General features: G+C 43.1%; 1 protein-coding gene across 1 annotated transcript in view; it reads right to left on the reverse strand.

Annotated features, from left to right (window-relative positions):
• Nucleotides 1-756: 756 nt before the first annotated feature.
• The window catches only part of SGSM3 (small G protein signaling modulator 3), a 160,162-nt gene continuing 148,592 nt past the window's right edge, over nt 757-12,326 (reverse strand). Inside the window, 2 exon segments of the mRNA XM_030210556.1 lie at nt 757-2,888; nt 8,516-8,576. Of these exon segments, the coding sequence (XP_030066416.1) occupies nt 2,805-2,888; nt 8,516-8,576 (145 nt within the window). The 3' untranslated portion in view covers nt 757-2,804.

The following is a 12,326-nucleotide window of genomic DNA, read 5'->3' on the forward strand; positions in this document are numbered from 1 at the left end:
GACAACTGCTAGGCATGAATGGATAGAGGGGGGTAGGGGAGAGAAGACAATTGCTGGGTATGGATGGATAGAGGGGGGGCAGGGGAGAGAGGAGAGTTTCAGGACATGGATGGAGGGAAGGACAAGAGAAATTCTGGACATGGATGGAGGGAGGGGAAGGAAGGGACAAGGGAGAGAGAAGAAATGCTGGACATGGAGGGAAGTTAGAGGAAGGAGATTAGATGAGGGAAAAGGAAGTGAGGAAAGAAACTGCACATGGATGGAGAAAATAGGCAGAAGCTGGATCCAGTGTACAGTCAAGTCTGCGGAGGACCAGAAATGAAGAAGAAAGGAGGAAAGAAAAGAAATAAATGGAAAGGAAGCCCTGGAAACAGAGTCAAGGGAACAGATAGAGAGCAGCAGAATCAGATACTGGGCCAGTATGATCACAGAAACAAAGTCACCAGACAACAAAGGTAGAAAAAAAATAATTTTATTTTCATTATAATGTTTGGAATATGTCCATTTTGAGAATCTGGTGCTGAACGTTAAAAGTTTATATTTATTTACTTATTTATGGCATTTTATCCCATATTAAACATGAATTAGATTGGAACCTGGGATCATTTAATTTTTTATTCCTGGAGAGAGTAATGCACTGCCCCCCCCCCCCCCCAGCTATAGCCAGCTCTGCAATTTTTTTTTTGGGGGGGGGGCGCAGAGGTGGACAGGGGGCGCAGAGGTGGATGGGGGGGGGGCGCCAAGGTGGACCGGGGAGAGAGCCTGTTAAAAATTTACCAGCACACCACTGGTACCACCCCTCCCCCTTTCTCCTAGCTGTCCTTCATGAACAGATCTTAGCTCAGTATACTGCATATCCACATAAAACTATGAAGATAGTGTGGAATACAATCTTGTGAAATAAATAAATATCCCAGTCATGGCTCTCCATGAACCACATCCCTGTGACTGCTACCAAATCAGCCTCTGTCTGGACTATCGCTAAACCCATTCTATCAACATTCATATACATAGCTTTCCAGATCTTGCCCTCCCCCCCCTTCTCTACTTCTCTGAGGACTTTTTCACCTGTTTAGTATGCCAATCTGTAGGGATGCACACAAACTCCCCTCCCCACAAACATAAGTATATAAAGCACACACTCCCCTCCACTCAAATAAATACATATAGGCAGGCACACTCTTTGCTCCCACAAATACAACATTTTTCTAATTTAGAAACAAGTTTGCAGGATCAAGCTGCAGAAACTGTGCTATAAAACCGATGCTGAAGACCCCGGAAAACTAGATTGCTTTCTCTACTTACATTAAAATGTTTACAAAAAGTCTCTAAGCAGAAAAAATATTTTTCCTATTAATACATGAATTTTTAAGACTCTTTACATAAAGCTGCAGTCATTTTGTATTTTGCTGCTCTCCCTGTAAGATGGAGTACTGTAAATGCCTGCATAGGTTATTTCCCAAGTAGCAGGTCTCTCTGGTGTTTCTTTGTATGCCTCAGACACAGATACCAGTGTTTACCCTTTCTATAAGTCTGTGCAGAGCTCACCATCTCTCCATCTCTCCATGAGAAAGCAGAGACACTCCCTCCCACTGCCAGGTTTTGTCACACACTACCCCAGATTCCAGCACACAAACAAGCAGACAGCAGGAAATGCTGGGGATTCACCACAGCACCTAGCATGATGCTGGCATTTTTCAAGGTGAAAGGGCAAACCTGACAATAACCTTATATGAAACACTCCCTACTATGTTGATGAGAGCTCCACATGGCTGTTTCAACAGAGGAAAATGATCAGTTCCAGAAATATAATAGAACTGGAAAATCACCAATATAATTTGTCTGGTTCTCCTCCACTTTTAACATCTTCAAGGAATAAATTACAAATATATAATACAGTCATATAATCCCACTACTGCCACTAACTCAGTTTGTGATCTTGGTCAAGCTGCTTATCACCTCCATCCCACAGTGCTAAGACTGCTGTCCCTTTCTGGCAGGGGTTTGTAACTATCTGAATGATGTTTAAGCACTGTGTGCTCTGACAGGGCTCTTTATATGCCAACTAGTAATTAGTGTGGCTAGTTGTGGGATTCAGGCCAAAACTAAAGTGCATTCAAATAATTTCAGGATACTGGAGTAGCCTATAAGGACAATGATAAGGTAAGTAAGTCCCTGTGGAGCACCTCATTGTTCTGAGCCAGGGAGCACAGTGCCCCAGGACTTGATTCTTGCCTTTTCCTAAATCCAGTCTTTGTCAAAAGCCTTTCAAGCACTTTGGTTCCTTCAACAGTATAAGCTTAGCAAAGCTTGGCAATAGGAGGCAAAGTTCAGAGAGGGCAGAGATGGGCTTTGCTAGGACACATAGGCACCGTGAAGAATATGGAGGCATGTGGAAGATTCTAAAATCCCACTAGTATCCATGGCAGTAAATGTTGGTGGCACGAGGCTCAGCTCATGTCCAGCCAAGTTTCAAGAAAAGAAAAACAAAAGTACATGTAGTAGCCCAGAAAGTTGGGTGACCTTCGCAGACTGATTCCACTGTTTGATAGAAAGTGCTAGGCCTCATGCTGCTTCAGATCACCCTCTGCCACATGGAGCCATTTGCTCACAAGTCAAAGTGAGTCAGGCCCAGTCTCCACAGACTACTGGGGATGAAGGGAGGAGTGAGGACATGGCACACCTGGCTCTGTCAGGAATAAGAATGTGAGAGAAGAGTGAGTTTTTGGTGTTTGCTTGGATTTGGTTCTGGCTCCCAACTGTGCTGTGTGCATAGCTGCCATGTCAAATTCAGAGTCCTGCTGTCATCCATCAATGTCCCAGCTGAAGAGGTGATGTTTCACCAACATGTCCTGCACCCCTTCTTTCAATGGTTTTCTTTCTTTCTCCTGCAAACAAGCAGTACATATCCTGAGTATACCCACTTACATGCAAGAAACTACTGAAAAATTAAAGGACTGGCCCTTCTCTTGACTGCACTTCAAATAATCACATGGGGAAGGCGTCACAATCTCGTAAGTGAACTGTGCAGCTGTGGTATTAATTCTGTTTACAATGATTTCACAAAGGATAATCCATTACACACTGTGCATGAACCAATCTAACAGAAATGTGAGCATGATGTTATTTCTGGACCCCCCTCATCAATATGGTGTCTCTCAAGAGAGATCATGATGGGAAAAGAAAGGGTTCCAAAAATAAAACTCAGAAAATGGCTGCCTGGTGATCCAGTGGCAATGCTGTACTCTAGCATGTGGAGGACCTGGATTTGATTCTATTCTATTAATGTTTTATATACTGCCTGCTTTCCAGTAAGGATTCATAGCAGTTAACTAGCAACAGAACCTTCACAATTAAGGGATGTACAATCAAAAGATATACAATCAGCAAATAAACAACCAAATTACTTTTCAAAATGTTTTCATAGCCTTTCTAAAAGATAAATATAATGGCAGACATTTTATTTCCCCATGGCAGCACATTCCAAATTCTTATCCCTTGAAATGGAAATGAGCGTTTATAAATAGACTTTAAATGTATATTTTTTAAGAGTAAGATAACCTATTTGTAAAGTACGGGAAAAGCAGGAACTGCGTCCAGAAGAAGGAATCACGAGGCCTGATTAGTGTGAATACCCGTTCCAAAGCAGTCCCGCCACCAAGACCCTGATGCAGCGAGATGAAACGCTGGCCATCGTTGGCTTGGGGCAAGGGGAGAGAAGGAACGAGTCGAAATTATTTAATACCCTTGTGCAAGCAGTTTCAAAAGGTAAGTGTTGTTTTGAACTATATATATTCAGAGTAACACCGTGTTGAGTAGCTCTTTTGAGTACCACAGTGAGAGAGAAATCTTTAATAATCTACAGATTGAGATACATTGTGTGAAAGAGATTAGATTACCACGCATTTTTGAAGGTTTTGGCCAATGATGAACAGAGGATCATTATAGATCCGTTTTAACTCCGATAGTCACATCTAGGAGCTCTGTGAGGCCTTTTTTCCTTCTTCCATATAGAACGATGTTATGTCTGAATACCATTCATTCATTGATCAGTGGAAATTAAGACAAGTGACAGTATCTAAAGATTTTATATTTCCACATCCTATATTTATACATATCGTAGGGCAGGGGTGATGCCAGGCTTTATATGGAGGGGTTGGGATGGTTATGGAAGGGCTGAGGAGATGTTTGGATATGGGACAATTTCTGTATGTTCTTGCTACTTTTCTGCTTTGGTTTCTTATTGAATGTGTGTGCCTGTTTAGGGCTCTGAAGAACACAGCCTTGCTGTTGGGTGCTGTATTTAGGGACTGGGTAAAAGTCAGATCTCCTGGATCTGCCTGATCCGATCTATAACACTTTAAAGATGGAGGATCTGGCTTTTTCCAAGTCCTCTGCTTAGCCATATCCCTGGATCCTCTGCTGTCATGGCCTGCTTTGCACTGGCTTGTCCTGCTCAGAAACATAAGCATTTTGTTTACTTCACATTAAAGATGGATCTAGAGGTCTCCGGATCCTGCTTCAGACTGCCTCTGAACATCCCCAGGATTGTTGATTCTTAGCAACAAAGTCAGATCTGGAGCAGACCTTCAGATCCACCTTTAATGTGAAGAAAAAAAATGCCAAGGTTCCTGGGCAGGATAAGCCAGGCCATAGCAGGGCCTCGCTGAGGCAGCAGAGGATCTGGGGATGTGGCTGACTGGATAATAGCCTGATCCATTATTTAAGCCTGTTTTAAGGTGATATAGACTTTATCTGACGGATCTGGGGTATCCAGACTTTATCTATATCCCTATATTTTGGTGTTAGTGCTAAGGGAAGGGGGGCGGTAATATTGATCGGCACTGTTGTGTTCCCCCATTCTTCCCCTGATTTACTCAGATCCAGATAGGTGGACCTGGTTGGGCAAGAGGTGCTTTATTTTTGTTACAGGTGTAACTGTTTGGAATATTAGCGTACAGATGCATGTGTGTCCACTTATATGCATATACGCTAGTATGTTGTCTAACTGCTATCTGGCAAATACCCGCTTAACTTACATGGCATATCTTTGCAGAATATATTTAAACCCCATTGCTGGTGACGTTGTCCCACAAGTTTTTTTTAATATTTAATGGGTATTCAGATAATTAATATATTTGTGGGTTTTATTTTGGGTAGAAAGTAATCTTGCATTTTGCTCCCTACAGTAGATAATGTATTTTTATTTCTCCTGTGCTGTACTGCTTATCGAGAATGTGATTTCTCGGTGTTTCCTGTTCTAATTGTTGGGCCTTTAGTCCGTAATCGGTGAGGGTTGTTGGTCTGTGTTCTATGAGTCACCAAGGTGAGAGATTCTGCTGGTACATGGTTTATGTGGGGATCCATAAGAATCTGACTTGTCTGGCTTTTCCAGTAAGAAGCATATTGATGTTCTATATTTTTAGTGCTGCCTTTCTAAAGGTATAGTTATTGGTATGTGTGTATTCAGAATTGGTGCTGTTAAATTTGCTACATAGGCTCTGAAAAGTGTCTTTGCAGGATTTAGTGTTACTTCACAAAGTGTTTACAATGCTATTATTGAGGTACTGCCAGAATCTCTGGTGGGTGCTGGGAAAAGGAAGTGCTGATAAGGGTCAAAACTGCTGCTTTGTGCATGCTACTTCTATTGTCCATGGTGTCGTTATATTGTGATTCTGCTACCCACTTTTTAGGAGATATGATCTTCTGTGTTTATCACAAAACTTATGGAAATTCATTATGATTTTAGCTTCCAAGAGAAGGAAAGTTCTTGACACAGCTCCCAAGAAAAAAACATTCCTGATAGTGTTCCTTAGTCTACCCCCCCATGGCAAAACAAACTTCTTTGCTAAAAACACATCTAGAAAATCATGGCAAGGATGAAGATAGAAACAAAAAAAAAACCAACACGTTTAGAACATGGTGAAAAGGCTGATAGAAATGAATCATTGGCTGGTCTCTCTATAAAAGTTTCACTTTATGCCCACGGATTAGTAGATCTGATATGGAACAAAAATAATTACCTTCTGATTTATCCGACATCAATGAATCACTTATACAACCAAAGTTACAGGCTTATCAAGTTAGTACAATTGGCGACAAGTCCCAAAGATTTTACCCTCACTGGTAAAAATTTCACTGGTTGGAATATAGCGTAAACCAAGATGCAATGTTCTGCAAAAGTATGCATTTTCCTGATTACAACGCTGAAGATGCTTTCACCAGGACTGGCTTTAAAGACTTGGGGGGTAGATGCACTAACAAGAACGTTAAAGCCCTTCCCTTACCGATTCCTTAGCGAATCGGTAAGAAACGGGCATGCATCAAGGAAATCGCATGCAAATGAGCTGCTCGCTGCTAGCTCATTTGAATGCGATTTCCTGGCCAGCTAAGTATGCGCAGAGCCGCCAAGCGTTATGCTGGCTGCTCTGCGCATGCCAAGGACGTCCTTCACTCAAAAACAATAGGGATTGCAAATAAACAGGAGAATCCACCAAGTTTCCCACTCCACACTTTCAGCTCCAGTCCACCATCTTCCTGCTTACAAAGATTTCAAACTCTTTTCTCCCACCTTCTTTTTACTACTATCCCAGAGCCTTGGGCTGATCCAGCGCATGTGGGCGATTTCTTTAACTTTCTCCTCTCCTGTCTTTCATCTTGTGCTCCACAAATACATACGGAGCATATATCGGCTCGGGGGGGGGGGAGAGGGAGATCAAAGGGCAGCAGTAGCAGCTCCCCCCCCCCCCCCCAATTTCACAGCCAGAAAACAAATCCAGGCTTCTGCTCCGGCCACCTTGCTCCTTTCTGTCAGCCCCGGGGTGTTAGCAGCACGTCCGATGCCCCTCCTCCAGGTCTCTCTCAGCCAATCACAGCGCGTTTAGCCAGCTCTTGAGGTGGGAGTGCGCGTTCCCATGGCCGGGGCTCGCTACCTCCCTTGCCAGTGCAGGGAACTGGAATAATCCAACAAGAGCCTCCCATGGGGGATTGGGCGCTATCCGAGCCGGCAGGGATCGGGTGGGGGGGGGGGGCACCGGGAGCTTTCTCTTCTTCTGGGTTAGCGCTGGCTGGGACACATGTCCCGTCCCATGCCCTGCCTCCCTGGCAGTAGCTGCGCACGGACAGCCGCATTCTCGCCGCCTGTTCCAGGGGCTTTGCAGCTGCTGCTGGTTTGCCTTGTCTTCCCTTCTTCTCTGATTCTTTGCTCTTTCCCAGTGCACAACAAAGTTTATCAGCAGCAGCCTGGGGGCTGGATTTCAAAAAGGTTCCGGTTCAAGGGGGAGGTAACATCTGCGAGGGGCCGCCGAGCTGAGCACAGGACAGGCTAACTGCCCCCTCCTCTAACCTTACCATGGATAGGGGACGATCGCCCTGGGGCCCAGGAAACAGGCAAATCAAACGTGCCAAGCGGATCGCTTCACAGAGTAGAGAGCAGGGTTTCTCTTTTTTTTTTTCTTCCGATTGCCTCACAGCAGCCCCAACGAGAGGTGCAGACCTCCCGTTAGGCTTTCCACGGTGAGGGGATCGGAAAACAGTAGTGCATCTCATTGTAATACACATTATAATACTAATTTACTCATCTGCATTCCATTTCTGTTAGCTGCTACCGTGACAGGATAATGCCCTTTTGTGCATATCCTGGTTTACTACTTGCAAGTTAAACTGGCTAGAACCAGTTTAAAACCCACGTTACTGGCTCCTTTATTTTAGTGCATCTAGCCCTGGAAGTATACGAGTCACTGTTGCTCAAGACATGAATTAAAATGGCACACTGTCTTTCACTGGGAAAATCTGAAGACTACAGACAAAGTCACCTTCCAAGAGGTCAAGAAACTATTTTAAATCAGCTAAACCATGATGTCATGTACACTTCTGTTGTGGAAAGGAATCGTGAACATATCAAAAGTAGTGCTTGATATTGTGATGTTCTGTGCAGAGCAAGAACTTCCACTATGTGGACACAGAGAGACCGACGATTCTATGATTCCTATGGGCACCTCTAGCATTTAGCAAGCATTAATCATTAGCACGTGCTAAAAACGCTAGTGCGCCTTTGTAAAAGGACCCTTTAGTAATCCATCATCAAGAACACTCTAAGGCATTATTTAGGAGTACACCATGCACTACTCAACCTGTATGCCTAGTGCCCCCCCACCCCATGTTAACTCTGGGCCCTCTCAAAATGTCAAGTCTAGCTACGCCCTGGTTACTTAGCTATGCAGACACTGGCACTGAAAACCGTCCAACACCTGCATACCTTCTGGCTTCTCACAGATGCTCCTCCCAGATTCTGCTCCTGGAATGCTCCACCACTTCCTGGATTTGCTTTATTTTGAGCCTCTACTACCTGGTTAAATCACTTTGATTACTGACCCCTCTATATTCACAGTAAGACTAAAACTGCATAGTTCACCTTCCACACAGCAATGTGTGCTCAGGCAGCCTTGGGAAGCAGTAGCATGTTACTAAATTTAATGCAGTATTCTGTCATACGCTTGTGCTTCAGTGTCCTTACCTCTCTCTTCACTGGGAGTTCCCAGTCCTGGGACAGACTAAAAGCAAACTTGGAGAGGACCCTATAAGGGAAAAAATGATGGGAAATGTTAATGATTTGCACAAGTTGATAGCATCTATCTTTCAACAAAGCTTACAAATTCTCCAGCATTAAGCTGCTCTGGTACTGCACATGGCATGCAGCATCATTTGTGAGGAAAATCACACAGCAACACCAGAACCCTGCACCATATGCACAAGAGCAGCACTCCTATAAGAAGCAGCAGCCCTGAATGCAGAAAGAGATGTTCATGTACCAACAAATGCAATCAGAGACCAAGAAAACATGGGAACAAATGATACAGAAATGATTGCAATTGTACCATCATCTTGATATGTGGTATGGAGTAGTAGTCCAATGATTTAGAGTAGACTGAGAACCAGGGAAGGCTGCTGATGCATCTTGTGAATCTCTTAACCCTCCGCTGCTTCAGACTGTAAGCCCTCCAAGGCACAGGGATACCTCATGTGCCTGACTGTAACTTGCCTTGAGCTACCACTGCAAAGATGTGAGCTAAATTCAAATATAATTTTTAAAAATGTCTGTGCATATGCATACCTTATGAAATGCAGGAGGTGGCTCTCCTTGGAAGAATGCAAATGTTGAGGCAGTGAATTTCTGTGACATACCCTGGCCATAGACATGAAGTTCATTCTTGTCATTGTATGTGCAAAATGAACTCATTTGTAGCCATTATGTTGTACTAACTCGTGAATGAAGCTCTTTTTAGCATAATGCAAGTTTTAAGGGCAGCCCTGGCAGTATATTTGAGAGACTGAGACCAGACCCAACACATTCTGGCTTAGGAGGAGGTTCATTATTGTCACTGTATGCAAAAAAAGTAACCCTGCTGGAAACACTGCCCTCAGATATTTCCAGGCCACTCCGTGCCTACAGTTCAACCCTCTTCTACTGCTTCCTTAGAACCAGATGCACTAACTCCACAGAAAGAGCCCTTCCCTTACTGATCCCTTTGCGAATCAGTAAAAAACGGGCATGCATGAAGGAAATCGCATGCAAATGAGCTGCTCGCTGTTAGCTCATTTGAACGCGATTTCTTTCTTAAGGAGGGGAAGCCAGTCGGCCAGCTGAGCATGCACAGAGCAGCCAAGCGTTATGCTGGCTGCTCTGTGCATGCCAAAGATGGCTTCATACACGCAGACAAGCTGCGTTTATAATAGCAGTCAATAAATTGCCGGGCATTTTGTGCAGGAGACAGCGGGACCCTAGAAAGAGAGAATCGGGGATCGGGACATGCGAGGACGCCCAAATCAAAACTATTTGGCCGTCCCTTTCAATTATGCCCCTCCAGGTCTCTCTCCGCCAATCACAGCGCATTTAGCTGACACCAGTGACAGCTAAACGCGCTGTGACTGGCTGAGACCTGGAGGGGCATAATCAAAAGGAACGTCCAAATAGTTTTGATTTGGATGTCCTCGCACGACGTTCTTGCACGTCCCAATCCCTGATTCTCTCCGGCGGTGGTCATTTCGGGCACCTTAGTCGTAAGAAAAGCACATCCAAGAGAAGGACACCCACAAAATCTGAAGAAAAAAAACGTCCAAGTGCTTGTCAGGGACACCCATTTTTTTTTTTTTTTTTTTGAGTGAAGGACGTCCAACTGTTAGGCACTTAAAAGGACGTCCCTGACGAGCACTTGGACGTTTTTTTTTTTTCCAATTTTTGCAATGGGTGTCCTCCTCTGCATGGGTCCCGCTCACAGCAGCCCCAACGAAAGGTGCAGACCTCCCGTAAGGTTTTCCACGGTGCATGGGGTCAGAAAACGGCTGTGCATCTGCCTTGTATGCGCATTATAATAACGTTTAGATCATTTGCATTCTGTTTTCGTTAGCTGCTACCGTGACAGGAAAATGGATGCTTGCTAGACTGGCTAGAACTGGTTTAAAAACCACGTTGCTGGCTCGTTAAGTTTAGTGCATCTGGCTCTCAGTCCTGTTAGGTCTCCTGAATGTAGTGCAAGGAGGTTAGATTGAGAACAGGAGACAGTATGAGGCTATCTAGCCCATTATATAGATTGAAGCCAACAGGCAGAGCTTGCTGGCAGTAGGTGGAGATTGCTGCCACACTGGCTCATCCAAAACAATAGCAAATGCTATTAAAAAAACAATAGTAAAAGATTATAAGCATGGTCCATCTGTAAAAAGTCAAAAAATGTTCCAGTTGGATAGGCAGTGCCTTAAAAGGTGGAGGACAAAGGATTCTTTTTAACTTATTTGATAGCTTTTTAATTTATTTGAAAGCTTCATATATATATATATATATATATATATATATATATATATATATATATATATATATATATAATGAAATAAAAACTGCTTTCGGAACCTAACCTTTCGAACATATAGGCTGCCCCAATCTGTCTGACCTATCAGATTGACTGTACATTTGTCTTTTAGATTGCAAGCTCCTTGAGCAGGGACTGTCTTTCCATGTTAAATTGTACAGCGCTGCATAACCCTAGTAGCGCTTTAGAAATGTTAAGTAGTAGTAGTAGTAATATCACTAAAACAGCTTCAAAACTTATTGTAGCTGGTGGAAACAGCACTGATAAAGGCTGTATTTTGTGCTCATTTTTCTACACTGTTCTATACAATACAGTAATACATGGCCAAATTTCAGTGAGGATGTCCTGCTTACTGATGGGTTCATCTGAACTGTTGCTGTAATCTGCCCTGAGAAGCCTGGTGTTATAAAGATTGGAAGTAAAATTAAACTCTCCTTTCATTGGGGCACATGGAATCACATCTTAACCTCATCTCTTTTATACAAATGGATTATTATGTATTGAGCATGTTTTACGGACAAGTGGTTTTCATAAGTCAAAATAATACAAAATAAGTATTTTCTTTCATGCAGATCTCTCATTTGTTTAAACATATCTAAATGGGCTATAAACCCCTAATGCAGTCCATTGGTTTTCTTATATTTTGTCCTTGTGATGACTTATACTGTGCCAAAACTGGAAACACAGTGAGACAGAATAATAGAATTCAGTAACATCCAAAACATATTAATTAACATTATAACTGTGTTTGCATTTGGGTAATGATTTAGAAAATGCTGTTATCAAATCACATTACGAAGCTTGACTTTGACTTGGGTAACTTCTGCTGAATATCAACCAGCTAATAGTTTTAAGGCTAGATTTTGTTTGCTGAACTGATGATGACTCTTTTCCCCTCCACCAGATTTGTTCCACCTTGGTTAATTTTAAACAAGAAGCTAAGAAATGATTTACTCTGGTCTTACAACAAGGACATTCCATCAACCTAGGCATCACCATTTGGAAAACATATATGTCATTCAGCTTCAACTCTTCTGTTGCTGCTTTCCCTCAGCCATCATTATCTCTGGGATTCGTCTATATACAGACACACAGTTAGGAAACAAAGATTAACCCCTCCCCCGAAAAAATGTATTTTACAACCAGATGTGAAGAAGACATAAATATATATCACATAACTGGAAAATGTTGCCATATTTAAACTGACTCTGAACTTCTGCATGAAGGTAGCTCTGCCCTCATTATTCAATATATCTCTTTTAATTGTAGTAATAGACAATATTAAGGAGTCCTTTTACTAAGTTGCAGGAAAAGCGCCCTGCAGTAGCGGCGGGGGCCCTTTTTCCCGCACACCAGGGCCCTTTTTACTGCAGTAGGTAAAAAGTCCCTCCCCCCTCCCCAAAAAATGGCCATGCAGTAAGATAACCCTTACTGCATGGCCATGTGGCAGTAAGGGCTCCCATG

The sequence above is a fragment of the Microcaecilia unicolor genome, chromosome 1, assembly GCF_901765095.1.
Source record: "Microcaecilia unicolor chromosome 1, aMicUni1.1, whole genome shotgun sequence".
Taxonomy (NCBI): domain Eukaryota; kingdom Metazoa; phylum Chordata; class Amphibia; order Gymnophiona; family Siphonopidae; genus Microcaecilia; species Microcaecilia unicolor.